The sequence below is a fragment of the Sinocyclocheilus rhinocerous genome, unplaced genomic scaffold (assembly GCF_001515625.1).
Source record: "Sinocyclocheilus rhinocerous isolate Xijiao unplaced genomic scaffold, SAMN03320098_v1.1 scaffold975, whole genome shotgun sequence".
Taxonomy (NCBI): Eukaryota; Metazoa; Chordata; class Actinopteri; order Cypriniformes; family Cyprinidae; genus Sinocyclocheilus; species Sinocyclocheilus rhinocerous.
The window spans coordinates 1-20,175 of record NW_015628726.1 but is presented as its reverse complement, the minus strand read 5'-3'; the positions used below and the strand labels follow the sequence as shown (position 1 = coordinate 20,175).

Sequence of the window (20,175 nt, the reverse complement as noted above, 5' to 3'; positions counted from 1 at the left end):
TACTGTGCAGAGTAATTCATTTACAAAACTGCTTATTTATGCTCTGGTCCAGAGATCATTCAAGCGTTAGACCAGTGAGGCTCGGTCAGAGTAGTTGTGCAACTCCTGCAGCATGACAAGATAAACTCTCTTTACATGCTCTAAAATAGAGGACTAAGAAGAAATATTAATGCATCACAGTTATTATGGAACTAAGAATTGTAATGACACTATGAGCCAATCCAGCCATGGAATGAAATTGCATTATTTTGTACCAAGTACTTATATAATATAATATAATATAATATTATGTAAAGTAGTAAATATAAAGTAACATTTGTTGTTGAAAAATACAGTAAAATTATTTTTTTTTAAATGTCAGCCATTTTTTTTTGATAATAATAATACAATTTCTCCTTTCTTTTCCCAGATCTCTCCCTCTTATATGAAATAGTTTGCAGCCAAGCAGGTTACCTCCCACTTCCTACTTGTTCCCTGTGTTGACCTTTGTATTTGTGTGTACAGTAGTATGGATATACAGTGTCACTGAAGATGAGCCAGGCAGAACATGGAAGTGGGAATGAGGAGTCTTTTCAGCTGACAGACAGCATGAGAGGTAAGATCATGTTTGTATTTCAAATATAATGACCCTGCAACCCCTTCGGCTGTGATTAGATTCAAAATAAGGTGCCTTGTTGTATTTTAAATGGTTGCAACCTGATAAAAATATTATGTGAAATAATGTTTTTTGAAAAACGAAATTTCACTTTGAAAATAGATCTTGATTAAATAGCTGTGCTGCATTTGACACAAAAACAGCATGTTGAAAAGGAAGGGAATATTTACAGAGCAATATTTATATGTAATATTAAACAAATGTGTCAATGGCTGATGCTTACACTTTAAAATGATCATGAATACCGGAGGTCAGAATGTCACCCTCTATCTATAACAGTTATCGCCCTGATGATAACCTGTAAATATAAAAAATGCAGAAAAACATGTAAACAACATGTAAAAAATAATAATATGAAAAAATATTTCATACATGTGATGGTTATTGAAATGGGTTTTTGTGTTGCCCTGCATTGCATTCTATAGTCTCATGTCATGTATGAAGGGTGATATACAGGTTATCATGTGTTTACCTGTCCTAACTGATAACTACTGTCCTGCATGACATTCTAGTAGCTCTACAAAACACTTATACATAAACACATGAGCCCATATGAAACAGGACAGACCAACATGTCAGCTGCTCTAGGAAACACCCCTATGTGGATAACGAAAGAGACCACCATCAACTCCAACTGAATGTTCAACTGATTGATTCAGAGCTGACTGATAACATTTGCTTCCTTCAGTAAAAAAGAACTAGTCCTTTCACTGTTTATGTGCATTGGCCTTATACAGTCGGCCAAGTGAAAACTAGTTTACAGGGTGTCCTAAATTATTATACTATTATTGTACTAAATTACTGTATACTGGGCTCGGAGAACATCAGTGCTGACTAAGCAGTGTGGATTTCTGCATTTCCATTGATATAAAAATAGTCTGATGTATGCTGTATCTCTTTTTTAGATTGCAGATGATGCTTTGAACTTCTCTCCTGAGCTTCCAATGGAACTACAAAGGAAGAGCCGAACAGTTCGGCCTGCAGGTCCCTTGGATGGAGGCTATGGCTGGTTCATAGTGCTTTCCACCTTCCTTGTCTTTGGTCTGACATTCGGTGTAATCAAGTCCTTTGGCGTGTTCTTCGTAGAAATCCACCACTACTTCGCAACCACGGCGACTACAAGCTCATGGATCACATCCATCTCTGTGGCAACTGTACATTTTGGGGGTATGTGCCATTTAAAGTTTCAACCAGCAGGGAGCTCTCTCTAACACCTATGAAGATGTGATTTAATAAAAATGCTTGTTACACTTGATTTTCATCATTGTCTGATCTTGTTCGCTGCATGCCAACACACAACCTCACTGTAATCTTGTAATACTTGGTAGAGACACATACGTTCTCTTATAATTTTTTTTAAATTTATTAATCATTTTTATTACAAATATTTATTGTTATTTAAATATTATTAGTTAATATTAATTATTTAATCCAATGTTATTTTGCACAATTTTCACACAAAATCTAAGCTGCAAACAATGAAGATGTGATTTGTGAAAAACTCTTTGTCACACTTGATCTTCACTGTTGTCTGATCGTTGTGATTTAGATGCTTGCCAACACACAAACTCGCTTTAATCTTGTAACATTTGTTAGAGACACACACACTCATGTTCTCTGGCACCATCAGACTTTAAAACTTTGTGTGGCTGAAATAAATCTAACAGAGCAGGGGACTAGAAATAGGAGTTTGTGTTCTACCCTCCATTTCTCTGTCTCCCAGTATGATAGCGTTACTGGGGCTGACAGAGCACTTGGCTCCTGGTGGTACAGTATGTCATGACTGTGTACTTCGTGTTTGTCTGTGATTCAGCCCCCGTAGGCTCCGCATTGAGTGCATACTTCGGCCATCGGCCAGTGGTCATGGTGGGGGGTCTGCTGAGCAGCATTGGGATGGTGGCCGGGTCATATGCCCAGGATCTGCTACAGCTGTACATCACTGTGGGGTTCCTTACAGGTAAGGGCGCAACCAGCAGTGGAGCATATGGCTGTACTCACGCTCCTGCACACACACATTCACACTTCCAATGTTTCAATTTGGATTCACAACTTGAAAAGGTCATTAGCCATTTATAGCAGCTGTATGGGATCTTATTCATGAACCTCTCAGATTCAGGAACACCGCAGAGCAAAGAGGGAAAGAGAGAGAGAGAGAGAAAGAAATAAAGAAAGATTTTACCCAAGAGACTTTAAAAAAAAGACAATTTATTTTGTCCATAATAACTACTGGTGCATTTAGTGTTACTTGTTTAATCTTTTTGCACTAATGTTATTTTGTACAGAATCTAACTAAACTAAAAATGTACTGATTTTGTCTGACCAATAAAGCACACTAAAGGAAAGAAAGAAAGAAATATATTACGCAGCACAACTTTTTCAACATTTAAAATAATAAGAAATGTTTCTTAAGCACCAAATCAGCATATTAAAATGATTTCTGAAGGATCATGTGACACTAAAGACTGGAGTAATGATGCTGAAAATGTAGCTTTACATCACAGGAATAAATTACATTTTAAAATATATTCAAATAGATAAGTTATTTTAAATAGTAATAATATTTCACAATATTGCTGTTTTTACTGTATTTTTTATCAAATAAATGCAACCTTGGTGAGCATAAGAGATGTCTTTTAAAAAAAACTTTTTAAAAAGTCTAGTGTTTAATCTGCAGTTACAGCAGTAGCACAAGTTACAGGTTAAGTTTAATGATAGCAGTTTTGCATGGCTGAGGCGTCGCTAGTTGGAAGAAAGGGGATCTAAGTACAAGGGGCCCAGAGACATTGGGGGGCCCATAACAATCTTTTTCGTGAAACCTAGCAACGCCAGTGGCAATACAATGTTTCAAAATGAAGGTGTATTCAGTCATTCAGTGTTACTAGATGGTCATAATACACATAATCTTGCAATACTGTTGTCTATTTAACCTGTGGCATTTAAACAATGTTTTATCCTAGAAAATTAATGACTTGTCAGAGGAATAAATGCTTGCTCAGCTATATCCACCTACTTTTATATCCACCTACTTTGCTCTCTGAATGTCCTTTTTGTTTCGCCCTGACCGGGCCCCTACTGTCACCATGCTTGGCTGGTACTTTGAAAAGCGACGGCCTGTGGCCAACGTTCTGGCCAGCACAGGAGAGAGCATCCTCTCCTTCATCCTCACCCCATCCATTCAGTTCATGGTGGATCAGTATTCCTGGAGGGGAGCGATGCTGATCCTGGGAGCTCTGCAGCTCAACTTGTGTTTGTGCAGAGCTCTTCTGAGACCCCTCAACAGACACGTTCCTCCTAAAGAGCTCATAGAGGAGAAAGAGCATGAGCTGGAGCTGTTATCCCAAACTTACACAGACTCTAAAAGTTCAAATAACAGGTCAGACTCAAAAAAATCAGATCCACTCAAGGTCAAAATAATTCGCTACATGGACTACACGCTTATCGCTAATGCTCGCTTCATGGTCTACTCAGTGTTTGGTGTCTTTGCTGCTCTCGGCTTCTTCGCTCCGTCTCTCTTTCTGGTACCGTACGCCCGCAGTCAAGGAATGGAGGAGTACCAGGCGGCTGCTCTCATGTCCATCTCAGCGGTGCTAGATTTGTTAGGATGGGTGTTGTTGTTCGGGTGGGTGGCTAATCTGCGACTGGTAGAGACAGTCCATCAACTGATTGTAACAGTGATTCTGTTGGGCATTGTTCTGTTGCTCTGCCCGCTAGCAACCACATTCACCCAGCTGTTGTTCAGTGCAGGTTATGGACTGGTGTTCGGGGCAACTGTGGCAATTTACATCACGGTACTCGCGGAAGTGGAAGTTATAATATTTTATATTTGTGATTTGTTTATTTATTTGTTTGTGTGTAATTATGAAGTCTACCACCAGGGGCTACATAGTTCAATATGCAATATTGTTACAAATGACTTGCTAAAGTCACTCTATAGTCTGACATCGTACAGTCACAAGATGTCCTGTTTCATTGTTTAGAAAGCTCTTTATCAGTCATCCGAATGCATACCCTTTCCTAATCATATTTCTTTGATGAGGTTTCTCATTAATTCCTTGACAGGACTCAATTTACAGTAATATTATATTATCTTCCCATAAAGCATTGCCTATCAGAGAAATGTGTTTGGCTATTGTGTTAATTTCATGGATTATTGGTCACTGCATAAATGGCTCTTCATGTTTCAACAGCAGGCCACGCTTTGACTGCCCTCACCAAAAAACCATTTATTTGGTTTCATTGGCTGTAATGTTTCTGTGCCCGCTGCTCAGTGTGTAGAACACATCACAAAAGGTAGTGTGATAATACATCAGCGGAGCTCTACAAAAGTGGCCAATAAATCAACAAACAACCAGCCCTGAACAACAATGTATAGAATAGCCTTAATTGATTACTTGATAAGAGGGTTTTGTTATGTTGAGATAATTACATTTTGCTCTTACCCAACAGTTTTTCTCTCAAGAACATCTGCCAAAACATGGCACCCCAAACAGCCAAAAGCCTTTCCCACACCAGAGGCAGTTCAACACTAAATCATCCAGAAAAACCTCATCTGTCCATTTAAAGGCATTGACTGCCAAAACTATGTCTATATCTGTATTCTGATAGACTAATGTACCTCAAATGAACTTCAAATTAATCTCTTGGGTTTTTAGTTTTTTCCCATTAAATAGTAGAGCATAGATTGATGTTTGGGAGGAGAGGAGAGCCTTTATTTTAGGCACTACAGGTTAAGAGTGTAGTCTGCTGGGCTCCATAACCGGCGATGTAATTACACCATAAATTAGCTCTGCAGCAGTTTTTGTCAGTGAGCTTTAATTGGGTTGGAAAACACCTTTACTGTGGCATTATAAAAGATGACTCAAATGATCACTGCGTCACTGACTTCACAGGCACTCTATTCCTTGGTGCTTTAATTGATCGATCATTTAAAATAAATGTACAGAGAAATGTGCATTCAGAAAGCAGCTTGGCCAGAAAACGTGAGGAGGGATGATGCACGAACAACTGCGGGCAAATTAGTGGTGCTTGGGCAAGCATCACTAGTATGCACAAGCTACCATCCAGCACATCCTATTGCAACTGCATACAAATGGCCTTGCAACCACCTACAACATGCTAGAAATGAGTTTTGGCGAATTTTGCATGCAAGCAGCACCCTCACATTTTGCTCAGATAATGTAAACATTTGAATTTTAATTGCAAGCTAATAACATTGTCATGATATTAAATATTACTTACCATTTTTTATGACTGCATAGAAAATGTGACCACATAAGAGATTTTTTCTTAGATTTAGTGATTTGTTTGCATATATGAATGACCTTTGTGTAATTTCCTTTTTTTTTTTTTGTGAGTTTTATGCCTTATTTTTACGCATTAATCCAGTCTTGTCACTGAATAGGTCACCTAAAAATGAAATTTTGCTGAAAATGTACTCACCCTTAAGCCATTCAAGATGTAGATAAGTTTGTCTCTTCATTGGAACAGATTTGGAGAAATTTAGCATTACATCACTTGCTCACTAATGGTCCTCTGCAGTGAATGGGTACCGTAAAAATGAGAGTCCAAACAACTGATAAAAACATCACAATAAACCACAAGTAATCCACACGACTCCAGTCAATCAATCAATGCATGTTTGTAAAAAGCTAATCCATTAAGGCATTTTAAATTTAAACTGTCACATCTGACCAAAACATGAGTCCCTAATGTTTCCTTCAGTATTCTTCTGACATCAAAATCCACTGACATATTTGTTTAGAACTGTTCTGGACCGTTTTTTGCTTGTAAATGGTGCATATTTCTCTCCTGATTTTGACACAATGACTATGTCACTGGAGAAAGCAATATTATGAATAGAGGACTTATATTTTATCAGGAAGCAACATTTTTAAGTTTAAAACATCTTAATGATGGATGTTTATAACAAACACTCAGCTTTTCGCTTCACAAAATGTTAATTTATTAACTGGAGTTGTGCAGATTACTCCTGGATCATTGTGATGTTTTTATCAGCTGTTTGAACTCTCATTCTGACGGCACCCATTCACTGCAGAGGATCCATTGGTGGGCAAGTGATGTAATGCTACATTTCTCTTTCAAAAAAAAAAAAGAGAAATATCTTTTTCAATTTAGAAACAAACTCATCTAAATCTTGGATGACCTGAGGGGGAGTAAATATTCAGCAAATGTTCAACTATTGCTTTCAGTGAAAATTTAACTTCAAACTTAATTATTAAATATTTTCTACTGGAATCTTCAGAGACAAAATGAGTGACTATGGAGCTGGTTTTCTGATGGCGGATGTGGCTCTTCTCGTCTCCGCCCTCTTTCAGCTTGTATTACAGCAGATGAACAAAAAAGGGACAGAAAAGGTAAAACTTAAACTTGGAGAACGGGAAAGGACATGAGGATCTGAAACAGAAATTCCGGTTCAGTTTAGCTACAGCCAAAGATGATCACATGCAGTCAAGAACAATATCTGCTGCAATTTCTTGTATGACTGTATGTATTTTATTCTGTCTATTTCAGTTTTAGTCATTTTAGTACTTCAAATTCAACATTTCATTTATTTTCATTTCTAAGTTCTTCATATATATATATATATATATACAGTGGGTACGGAAAGTACAATTGAGCATCTCTGGAGAGACCTAAAAATGGCTGTCCACCAACGTTTACCGTCCAACCTGACAGAACTGGAGAGGATTTGCAAGGAGGAATGGCAGAGGATCCCCAATTCCAGGTGTGAAAAACTTGTTGCATCAAAAAGACTCATGGCTGTATTAGATCAAATGGGTGCTTCTACTAAATACTGAGCAGAGGGTCTGAATACTTAGGACCATGTTATATTTCAGTTTTTCTTTTTTAATAAATCTGCAAAGATGTCAACAATTCTGTGTTTTTCTGTCAATATGGGGTGCTGTGTGTACATTAATGAGGAAAAAAAAATAACTTAAATGATTTTAGCAAATGGCTGCAATATAACAAAGAGTGAAAAATTTAAGGGGGTCTGAATACTTTCCGTACCCACTGTATATAGAGATAGATAGAGAATATATTATTTAGTTTAGTTAACAGATCTTATCATTTTAATCTTTTATTACATATATATAGTTTTTGACACTTGATCCCATCAGTAAATCCCAAAAAGAAATAATGCTGTAATAAGAGAAAATAGGAATCACGCTGTTTTCCTGTGACCTGATCCATCCTTTCTTTTAAACACTGTTGAGGTGATGAGTCCTTTGAAGTCTGTAATTGGAAACAGTTGATGGAGTTAAGTGAAATAACGGATCCCAGATCCGTTTCTCCAGCCATTTCTCCCTTAACCCGTAAAACCGGACCTCTTAACTTTGACCTGTGTAGTCAGGTTAGATTGAATCTAATAATAAAGACAAAAGGAAAACTACCTAAGAAATTGGACAGAAATGACAACAAATTGGAAATCTGTTTTTACAGAAAATTCAAAGAACACCTGATTAATGTGAGCAGGTCTTTTAAAAGTAAGAAACTATGACAGACTGTGTACAGACTCAGTAAACATAACCTTTCAAAAGTGACAAGTAAACACAGACAGACCTGTATTTCTCAAAAAAAATCCTGTTTCCCAAAAGCATCGAATACCAATCTACGCATGTGTTTACATAACGGCTCTAGCGTTGCAACTCCAGACTGTACTATCAAGTTTTTCCTGAATGGATTTTCTGGTGGACTATAAAAAGGTAAGAATAACAGTCTTTTCTTCACTCCAATTCACGTGTTTTCAGTCACCATTTCACATTCTTCCCCTTAAACGACTGTTCATACAACACGCGGTGTTTCCGTGACTTTCCAAAGCACGTGAATATGAGGCTCGCGATTTGCTGTCTGTTGCTACGCATTTAACCGCAACATTCAAACAGTGTTGCCAACTTAGCAATTTTGTTGCTAAATTTAACAACTTTTCAGACTACACTAGTAACTTTTTCTTCCAAAAGCACCCAGCAACAAATGTAACAATTTTTAAAATGTATTTGGCAACTTTTGATAAGTGACTAACAATAAAATATAGTGACAATAAAAAGGCACACATTTTCCATCTAAATTACACAAAAAGAGGAAACCAAAGATGCCTAGCAGTACACGCATCACGTGAATTGAGTTAGCTGCTATTTGCAATTGTTCAATTTAATAATAATAATTGAATAATTGTTCATTTATGATACACTTTGTTAGTAGCTTGTACTTGCGATTGTTGATCATTTTGTACGCTGTAAGAAAAACAGAAAAGATACTAATAATTTTCCAGGACATTACCCATTACCCAATATGTTACCCATTGTAACCCGAAAACACAATGCAGGTTAAAAAAAAAAAAAACCTACGGAAAATTTTCATATTATTAACGTAGTAGATTGTGCCCTATTTTTACAGACTTTTCTTTGAGTGTAGCATACTAACTAGGCTACTAACACTGCTTAAAGTGTAATTGATGAGAATGTGTAGTATTACTAGTTTACTAGCTATTAAAAAAAAAAAAAAAAAAAAAAACTTTGTAATCATTAAAAAAAATGTGTTGGTGTTCAATAATTCAATGCATTTAAAAACAGTTATTTATATTATGCAAATTATTTTACAAACAAATCTAAAATTAACATATATAAAATATATTTTTGCTGAGAATTGATGTTGCCACAATTTTGCGTCGTGATTACGCAATGACATCACAACGTCATTTAGCAACAAATCAACCTTCCTTTAGCAACTTTCTCTGAAAATTAGTTGGCAACACTGCATTCAAACACCGTAATCTTCGGTGAGAGTGTGAGATAAAAGGCTCTTTTAACAAGCTTCCATAGTAACTTACCTTTACCCGGGGTTAAATTTAGAACGACAATAACCCAGGCTTAAACACAGTCTAGGGGTAGAGCGCAACATGAAAAAAAAAAAAGACCAAGCGTGAACAATCAACTTTTTTAATATTTGGGAGTTCACTTTCAGGAGCCGACGGTGCCAAAATAATAAACAAAACGTTCTTAATATTAAACCCTCTAAATTACCTATCCGAAGTAAAGAAACTAAAATAAAATACAATTCTCTAACCTAACTACCTAATCCAAAAACACAGATCCAAACGTTACAAAAACAAAAGATGGCGTCTGACTCCTTACTTTCCCAATAACTATGTACAATATTCACAATAAATATTTACAAAGAAACATCTAGTTCAGAGGGAGAATCCAGAATCAAAATCGTACAACAGGCAAGGGTCGGATAAACCAGATTACCGTTACGCAAACAATGAATATCCAGACAATCTCTCCAAGCATACAAATGGGGGTAAAACAGCACAAGCACTGCACCAACAAACAGCATGGTTCACAAAATCATCACCTCACCACACACCCCCCTGAAGGAAATGCTGTCATCTCTTTTAAGGGAGAGAAGACCAATCAGAGGACGACATCAATGAGTCTGCAGGAACCAATCAGCAGCAACCTGGGCAGACACACACACAAACCAGCAGAACAAAACACAACAAAACTATAGGGTCGCAACACCTACACACTACACTTTTCTGCTGTTAAACCTTCCAGAACACATTGCCTCATAAACGTCCAATATCCAATTAGGCTACTGCTTTCTAACAAATGTACATTTTGTAAATTGCATAAATTCCTGATTTGACTAATATCACTTAACTTGTAACTGTTAAATACCTTTTAATACAAAACAGAAACAGACATGTGTTCTGATACTATTAATTTTTTATTTAACAGATATCATTGCCTATTACCTAGGTAATTACTCTGTTCCTTGTTTTGTGTGTGTTTTGCTCACCATGTGCTTTCCTTGCCCTTATTTGGTCCTTCCGGTTCCTGTCCCCATTTAGTTCTATTTGTTCCAGGTGTTCCTTGTTGTTAGTTATCCTCCTCACCTGTCTGCCCCTCGTTATCTGCCCTATTTGAGTTCTAGCCCATTCTGTTCTCCCTCGTCCGGAATTGTATATGTCTACCCTTGCTATGTGTGTTTTCCGTGTTCCCTGGATGTTATTAAAATCTATATGTTTGAGTTCCACTCCTTGTCTCCTCATTCCTTCGTCTCCGTGCTCCTCACAGTAGCCCAACGTGACACTGGGATATAATAAAATTTCTTGAATCCATTTTTTTTCCAGTAAACATGTAGCCTGTTTCTTCTGAACTCTGATATGTTCACAGGTGTCTTTGTCCTGTAAAAGCAGTGGTGTTAAAGGTTCAAATGGACTTGGCATTCCTTCGTTTTTTTCCAGCCCCTGCAGCAGGGGTACAGAAGGGTACAGAGAGTGTGGGGCTGGAGGCGGGATGTCCTACTTTAGGAGGGAACATGAATTTTCAAAGACTAGTGGCCCCTTCCTCAGAATTCACCACATGCTTTCATTCTTTCTGCTTGTTCACCCAGTCTGTTTTATCCCATGAAAATGAGCACACACACACTTAGAGATCGCAGAGAAACCTCAGGTTTCTTAAGACACAAGCAAATATGTGAAATATGAGATTTTCTACTGTTCTTTTTTGCTTTATCAGATACTTCACAGATGTATTTTCCAGATGAAGATACAAGTTTGTCATAAAATTATGCCCAGCCAAAGGAAATGTAAGAAAATCTCATTCCCCAAACTTTGTCTTTTCGTCCTCCTCTTTCCCTCCCTCTCTTCTCATTCCCTCCCTCCCTCTCTCAGAGTAACCATGTGCTTTTCGTGTCAGTAGACACATTTAACCCTCTCCTCAGAATAACCGATGCACAGACAGCTGTCTCTTTTTCTTTAACGTCTCCTCCTCTCAGTTCTCCTTTTGTAGTGTTCTTTATGTGTTTTTTATGCAGTTTTTTTCCTCTTTATGGCTCTGGAAACTCTCCTGTAAAGGAATTATTTTAACTGCAACAGGATAGAGACACCTTAAGCACACATATATACATGCTTGAGGAAGCCACAACATAAGCACCTCCAACGGGACGACTTCAAAAGTCTGAGGATTACTGGGAGAGAAGAAGAAGGACAATCGGGCTGAAAGAGCGGGACCATGCCGGGCTGTCAGATCCAGACTGGGTTTGTGCCGGTTCTGTTGGTCTGTTTCTTTCTGCTGTTGGCATCTGGTTCAGGGAATGCACGCATGATCAGGAAGAGGGGACTCAACCAGAAGGTAAGGATTCAATGCATGTGTGTGTGTGTGTGTGTGTGTGTGTTGGACACTGGAGGCCTCTTAGGCTCAGCAAGGCTGCATATAATTAATATATAATTAATATTTAATTTAATGCATGTTTGTTGAATAAAAGTATTAATTACTTTTTTATGCATATGCTAATATGCAGTCTCCTGTAATAACTGCATGATTGCCATATTCCAGTACCAAAGTATTTTGATATACCATGGTAGTGAATGATACCGACCATGTTCATATATAATGGTGTTTTCATTGTAGTACCACATCCAAAAAACACAGATTTTTTTCCGGATTACCATAGACTGCAAATACACTATAAAAGAAGTAGTATGCAGATATGCATTCTTAATATGATATCTGATGTAAACTTTTGTGAAACGTCTTTGGGCTCTTGACTGTCTGGTGTATTTTGTTTGCCAATTTGCTTGTATTTTTTTATTTATTTTTTGTAAAGTGTCCTTGGGTTCTTGAAAGGCGCTATAAAAATAAAACATATTATTATTATTATTATTACTATTATTATTATTACACTTGAGCAGGAATATGGTAATATCATGGCACTCTTTGGCCCTTTGTTGTTAGTGAAGGCAGTGTTGCCAGAGGTTGGCATCTGTGAGCCTTTAAGAGGGTTTTTAGGTCCATTATACAGTAAAAAAAAAACAACTAATGAATACACTGTGTCTTTGTGACTCCAGTGGAGTTGCTGTGGTTACGGTTGAATACTCAGATGTACGTAGTGTGTGTGTGTGTGCAACAGAAGTAGAGGGATTTCAGGCGGTTTCTGGGCCTGTGCTCATTAGTCCTGATAAGCGTAGGTTTGATTGATAACAATTAACAAGGGATGGCAAGATGGAATTTGCATGGGATGGATATCCCTTTCCAACTAACTGAATTCCAGCGTCATTCTGATTACGACTCTACTGCGGAATTCAAGACGGATCCATTAACATGCCAAAGGAAATGGACCGTGCCCAAAGTAACCTCCCTGTTATCATACGGACATCTTCTTTCTGATTTTTTCTTGTTCTTAAAAGTCCTTTCATATTCATTTTCATTTGACTAATTTATCTTTCCGTTTGACTTTATAACAAGCAACATCTGCTTCCTTCCCTAGCTGTCCTCTCTTTCTCACTCTCTCTCTCTGCAGACTAGAGTCATTGAACTGATGAAGCATGGACAGACACACAGTACAGTGCTGTTATAGCAATAAATCATAATTAGGTTCACACTGAGGATAATTGAGATCATTCCACTGATGTGACCTCTCTAAGAAAAACAGCAATAACAGGGCTCAGAGAAGTAGGTGAGCTGTGCCTCACTTTCAGGGTTTTGTAACATGGTATTGTAGGTGGAGAGAGAAAGTGGGTTTAAGCCAGCATTCTGCTGAGCTGGATTTTCTGGGTGGGCCTGAAGCGGTCCAAAAGCTATGCTGGTCAGCTCACGCTTGACAGCGAACCACGGACTGTTCTGTTTGTGTTTGGTAAAAATGTTTGTGGCTGAGCATTTCAGGCTTTCATGAACAACTCTGAGTCAGAATGTAATCAGTTCATGCGCTGTTTTCATAGGGTTTGCATAGCTAAAGTAAAATTTTAAGGTTATAAAGCTAATGATTTTTCATTGATCTGTAAAGATAGTCGTCACAAAAAGCTTGTACGGAATCCAGGCTTTTTTTCTGCAGAACATGTAAAGGCAGGTGAGGGGTCATCTCAGCTCGGCTGTACCCTCACAGCTCCATCAATCTCTAAGCACAGTGATGATTACCAGGCCAAGGGAGAACACTTTAAAAGCTGACAGAGATGATGACAGATGTATGAGGGGCCGTATAGGCCATAATTATTGAAAAGCCTCTTACAAACACTAGTGAAACGAAAAACAACACTTATCAACCTTAGTGAAATACATTCATATGCATAACTGAAATAATTAAAGATTTCAGTAGATGATGAGAGCTCATTTAACTTGAAACGGAAGCTGTGTCAACACTTCCGTTTAATTTGGCGCGTATCACAAACTCTTCAATGGCGGTTAGTGTAAGTTGTCTGAAGCTATTCATATTTTAAACAACATTTTACCGTCGTCAAGTACAATTCCGAAAGTGGGATAAAACAGCGCGATGTTACAGAGCTCACGCCGTGGTGACCTGTCATCGGCGCGGCTCTGCGACTCGACAGCGCGGGGAGGACGTGTTCGCTAGCGCCACCGAACTGACAGCGCGGCACGAACAGTTACTGCATTTCTTTGACTTATCATTACTACATGTAAATAGTGTTACCTGCTTTGAATAGGCCGGAAAGCTGCAAAGCACTTAATGATTTACAATACCTAGTCCTCTTAGAATTAAAAATATTTTATGGATTCATTCATCAAGACATTAGGTAAATTTTACATTTAAAGATATTTGTGCAACTGTAGCACATAGGCCTACTGAAAAAAATGAGTAAAATGTACTGATAATTTTCTGCCAGGACATTATCCATTAATTTTCCATTGCGGAAATATGTACCATGGTTAATTTTCAAAAGTTTTCCATTAACCCTAAAACGCAACGCAAGGCAGTGCAAAATTTAAAATACTGCCATATACAGTAGTACACTGTATTAATGAAATTGCAATGTGAAAGTTAAATAAACGAACACTGACCATTGCCTGGTCTTTAATTGCTAGAGGGGGAAAAATCCCATATAGCCTATTTAACAATAGGATTCAAATTTTAGGCTTGCCGCGATAGATGGTGTTGACGGTGATACCGGTGTTAAGCCGCAACACCGGTTACGTCACTTTCCCACCGACCCCCACCGTCGTTTTGAATTTTTTATAGTAATAAAAATAATTTAGTTCAGTAAAAGAACAGACACTACAATTAAAAACTGAATGCGGCTGCTGAATGCGTGCCGAACGACAGTCGCATCACACAGATCAGATTTCATTTCTCCAGTGAGGAGAGTGAGTCGAGCTGAGCTGACTGACAAGAAGAGTGAGCTGAGACAGACAAGAAGAGTGAGGTGAGGTGAGGTGAGACAAGATGATCGCGGATGATTTAGTTTCGAAACGAAATGCAAAAGCGCCTGTTTGGCAATATTTTGGATTTTGAAAAGCCTGTTGACTTTTGCCGTTTATCTAAGGTGATTTTGGAAGTTTTTTTAACATTCGTTTCTTATTCTGCTCCTCATGAGGACTACAGTAGCCTATTATTAAAGTATCTGCTGTTCTTCAAAATACATACTGTTTATGTGGTAGAAAGATAATAAGCAAAATAAATTTAATAATAAATTAACACTGATTTGCCTCATCTACTGAAATCTTTACTTATTTCAGTTATGCATATGAATGAATTTCACTATGGTTGATCTTTTCGTTTCACTCGTTTATGTAAGAGGTTTTTCAGTTATGCATATGAATGAATTTCACTAAGGTTGATCAATGTTTTCACTAGTGTTTGTAAGAGGTTTTTCAGTTATGCATATGAATGAATTTCACTAAGGTTGATCGGTGTTTTCACTAGTGTATGTAAGAGGTTTTCAGTAATGCGTATTAATGAATTTCACTAAGGTTGATCAATGTTTTTCATTTCACTAGTGTTTGTAAGAGGTTTTCAGTAATGCATATGAATGAATTTCACTAAGGTTTATCAATGTTTTTCGTTTCACTAGTGTTTGTAAGAGGCTTTTCAATAATTATGGCCTATACGGCCCCTCATACAGATCTGTTAGAGTTACTTGTCAACAACCTTCTGAGGTGATGTGAAGTGTCTGTCATCCTCTTTCAGGTTCTGTTCACTCATAGTAGACTCTAAATCAAGAATGCAGTATCTGCTTTCATGGCAGATTATTTCAGTTTGAATGGAACATGTAAATGTTTTGAACTATAAATAACTTTTGCAAGATATTAATCATTAATTTTCAGCTTAAATGATTCACCCTGAATGAACACCCTGGAACTTATTAGAAGCTTGTTATAAGTGTATTAGTATCATATGATATTAAATATTTTATATTCAGAGAAATATTTATGTGGCAGAAGAACAATCTAAATTAGGGTGATATTAAATAGAACAAAAATGCATAAAATGTTTAACATAAATAGAATAGATAAGAATAGCCCATATTTATTCAATAAATACATTACCGTTTAAAAGTTGGGGTCAGTAGGGTTGTAAAAATATATCAAAATAGAAAACATTTATTTTAAATTGTAATAATATTTCACAATATAACAGTTTTCACTGCATGTTTAAACAAATAAATGCTGCCTTGGTGAACATAAGTGACTTCTTTCCCAAAACATAAAAATCTTACAGACCAAACCTTTGAATGGTAGTAAATGACTAATAAAACTACAAAACACAATCATTTTTATAACTGAGTAAAAATGTGAACAGCACAGCAGCATTAAACTATTGACACAGAGACTTGAAATGAATCTGTGAATCATTTATTTGATCATCAAATTGTTTGTTTAAATGAACCATACAAACAAACAAACAAACAGATTTACTAAAATGATTCAGTCTTTCCAGCACTGCATACAAAAGAACAGATTGGGAGAGTTCAGCTCATCTGTAAAGCTTTGGGTGTGACACAATATGACCAAAAGTTATAAGTTCTTAAAGAAGCATTTGACTGTTCTGGTGTTTCAATTCTAAATAATATCCAACATGGGTTCAGCCTGAAGCAGTTGAACAGCAGTCATGTGTTCTGTTGAAGACTGAGAGAGTTCAACAGTAATCCCAGTCAGCTGAGGAGACCATGTTTAAATACACATAGAACAATAAGAAGACATTTCTTTGTAATGTTTAGATACAATACATGAATGTTTCATTAAGGGCTTATTTCTAAAGTCTACACATTGGATTTGCAGGGTGTTTGCTGGGTATTCTGGGTCATTGCTAAGGTGTTGCTATGTGGTTCCTAGGGTGTTACTAGGCAGTGTACTGTGTGGTTGCTAGGGTGTTGCTAGGCAGTGTCCTGTTGTGCTGATGTTTGGAGCATGGTATGTTCAAAACCCATCTACACCCGGCTGACACTACATGATGCATTTAAACTATGCATATTACAATTATTTTAAGGCAAAGGAAAATATTGTTTCAAACAAGCACATGGCAATTAAACTTATGGCATGTCACTATTGAGGTAGTACAAAACAAAGGACCTGCTACACTTCTTCAAAGAGTTTAGGGATTACCGTAATTTATCAGGGCTTATCAGGAAAAGTGGTGAAACATTGAAACAAGTGACCTTCACCCTGCCCCTCATCAAGCTTTCTGTTCCCATCTTCAGATCTGCCAATCATCTACAGGTCCTGTCCTACTCACTCCACTCAGTTCGGACTGAGCCAAGCCACCGAAGCACCTAAGAAGCTGTAAAATACCCAGAACTCAGCAGGAAATTAACGTGCAGACGTCTAGATTTAAATCACAGCTCACTGGTGGAACTTGGAGAGAGAGAGAGAGAGAGAGAGAGAGAAAGAGAGGAAAGGGGGCTATTTAGTTTTCCTCTAGTAATTATCTTAATGATTGCTTGGAAGACCACACTACAGAGTGCTAAGTATGTCAACATGTATTTAGTTCAAATCGTATTGTCCATACTAATAGGGGCCTCAAGTCAGTGAACCTGAAGTATGTAGAGCAGTAACAGGGTGGAGCATTTAAATGGGAAATTAAGGATATTTTGTGGCTCCTTGGAGGGTGAGGGAGTGTAATTTTGCAGTGCTTAACCCGGCATTGGTGACATTAAAATAATAGGCTGCTCTTAGTTAACTGTGCAGACATTTTTCACCGAACATGGAAGAAAAAATGAGGGTCCACACTCAATGACTGTCACTGTATAGATCTCTTTTACAATATGTTGCTTATACATTTGGGTTAAAACTCTGTAAAAGCAGCATCAAATAACTGTGCAGACATTTTTCACCGAACATGGAAGAAAAAATGAGGGTCCACACTCAATGACTGTCACTGTATAGATCTCTTTTACAATATGTTGCTTACATTTGGGTTAAAACTCTGTAAAAGCAGCATCAAGCAGTATAAAGTTCCTGTGCTGTTAATAGAAGTATCAGTATTGTTGTCTGATTAAATCAGAGGACTGAAACAAACTGTTATATAAGCTTCTGATATCTTCTAAGCAGGAACAGAGGATCTGGGAGAGATAAGCAGAAAGACATAAACAGCAGATCATCAGGGGACCTATTCCAGACAGGAAGCGCACACTACAACTTCCTCTCTGCCTCATCCAGAGACACTTGGGAAAATATAATCTGTACGTTAAGCAAAGGCAGACTGATCTTAACAGTCACTGATATTTTTATTGTCAGCACTGGTAAAACAGTATGCTGAAATACTGTCATGTTGATGGAAGTCAAAAATCATAATATATTGATCTAACCTTCTTCATAGGTTACAGACCCAAGTCTGACAGTCCATTGCTGTTATGTAACTGATACATTCATGAAGGTATCAAGGTAAAATTTACTTAGAAAGTATATCTATAGAAAACAGGTTATATTATATTTAATTGCACATATACATTTATTTCATATACACTATATGTTTGGGGTCAATAAGGGTTTTTGAAAGAAATTAATACTTTTGGTCAAAACTGAGATTAAAGACTTGTATTACAAAAAAACTAGACTATATTTCAATTAAATGTGTTAATAACTGATAAATGCATTAATGTAAATGTAAGCACAACTGTTTTTAACATTGATAATAAGAAGAAATATTTCTTGAGCAGCAAACAGCATATTAGAATGATTTCTGAAGGACTGGAGTAATGGCTGTTAAAATTAAGCTTTTACATCACAGGAATTAATTACATTTTAAAATATATTTAAATGAAAAACAGTTATTTTGAATTTAATACTATTTCACAATAATACAGTTTTTTCTGTATTTTTGATTAAATAAATGCAGCCTTTCTGAGTGTAAGAGACTTCTTTCAAAAACATAAAAAATCGTACTAACCCCACTTTTGGTAAGACTTTTGGTAACTTTTGAGTGGTAGTGTATATATGAATTGATCATGTATGATAATGACTGTATTTAATTTTTCTTGTACTCTGTAAAAAGACAATAAAATTGAATCTAAGCTAATTACAAAAACAACCACAATGGGCTTATGCCCGACATTTGCTTTTATTTTAAGTTTGTTCAAAAGCATAGCTCCAAACTTGCCAAGTGAACATGCTGAGTTTTTAAGATGCATGTAGTTCACAAACCCATAATTTAATTAGTAAACAAAATCACAGCCACATTTCGACTTGGGGCCTGAAATAAAAGGCTCTGTGGAGAAGAATGAAGTGCTGAATACCAGCTCATGCGTGTCTGCATTCTAAACAGCTCTGGTCTGGAGTTTCAGCAGCAGTTTAGTATATATACTTGGCCAGAGTTGCAAGAGAATTGATGAGCTTAAGTATAAGAAAAGCAAGAGCGAGAGAATGGAGGAGGACTCTCAGAACAAAATGCACCCCTAAACAGTACCTCTGGTGCAAACTGAAAACTGGCTCAGGCAGATCTATGAGCCCATTGAAGAACCCATGGGAGGAAGAAAACTAGAGCAGAAAGGCCCAGGTTTGGATGAAAAGCCTTTTTTTCTAACCCAGCATCTCTATGAGAGGTATTATGTTCCTGAACAGTGTGTCCGTTATATTAACAGTGCTAAATCAGAGAAAGTCACAGGTTATTGTAGATGCAAAATGTCATCCATGGAAACTGTTTATCAGACAGGTCTTCCAAGGAACTGAAACCAATGCTACGCAACTTGATTAGGCCGATTGTTTTGTACAATTAATGTACAAGTTTTTTTTTCTTCGTCTTAGTGGAAGCTTTAAAAATAATATAACACACCAGCAGACAAGCGTTTGGAATAATTAAGATTTTTTTTTTAAATGTTTTCTTTTATGCTCACTAAGGCTGCATTTATTTTATCAAAAATACAGTAAAACATTAATATTGTGAAATATTGTTACAATTTAAAAATAACTTTTCTATTTGAATGTATTTTAAAATATAATTTATTCCTGTGATGGCAAAACTGAATTTTCAACAGCCATTACTCCAGTCTTCAGTGTCACATGATCATTCAGAAATCATTCTAATATGCTTATTTGGTCCTTAATTATTAATAATAGTTCTTATTATTATCAATGTGGAAAACTATTTGCTGGAATATTTTTGTGAAAACCATGATACAATTTTTTCAGGATTCTTGGATGAACTGAAAGTTCATTGAACAGCTTTTATTTGAAATAGACTTTTTTTTGTAACAATATAAATATCTTTACAGTCACTTTTGATCAATTTAATTAATCCTTGCTGAATATATATATATATATATATAT

The 20,175-nt window shown here is 36.8% G+C and overlaps 1 protein-coding gene and 2 long non-coding RNA genes across 4 annotated transcripts; all 3 read left to right on the top strand.

The window, feature by feature from the left end:
* Positions 1–498: 498 nt before the first annotated feature.
* LOC107738433 (uncharacterized) lies at positions 499–2,607 on the top strand. The gene is made up of 3 exons (XR_001639877.1): positions 499–595; positions 1,561–1,822; positions 2,469–2,607. It is a non-coding gene; the product is annotated as an uncharacterized LOC107738433 (long non-coding RNA).
* A 1,086-nt stretch (positions 2,608–3,693) lies between these two features.
* On the top strand, positions 3,694–5,257 carry LOC107738422 (monocarboxylate transporter 2-like). Its single transcript, XM_016550191.1, has 2 exons — positions 3,694–4,461; positions 5,102–5,257. Exons 1-2 carry the CDS (start codon positions 3,694–3,696, stop codon positions 5,255–5,257), a joined length of 924 nt encoding a protein of 307 aa, XP_016405677.1.
* Positions 5,258–11,199: 5,942 nt separating this feature from the next.
* On the top strand, positions 11,200–18,087 carry LOC107738434 (uncharacterized). 2 transcript variants are annotated; one of them, XR_001639878.1, is made up of 3 exons: positions 11,200–11,269; positions 11,559–11,814; positions 17,959–18,087. It is a non-coding gene; the product is annotated as an uncharacterized LOC107738434 (long non-coding RNA). The 2 variants fall into 2 exon arrangements; XR_001639879.1 differs by having other exon boundaries at positions 11,538–11,814.
* The last annotated feature ends 2,088 nt before the right edge of the window (positions 18,088–20,175 follow it).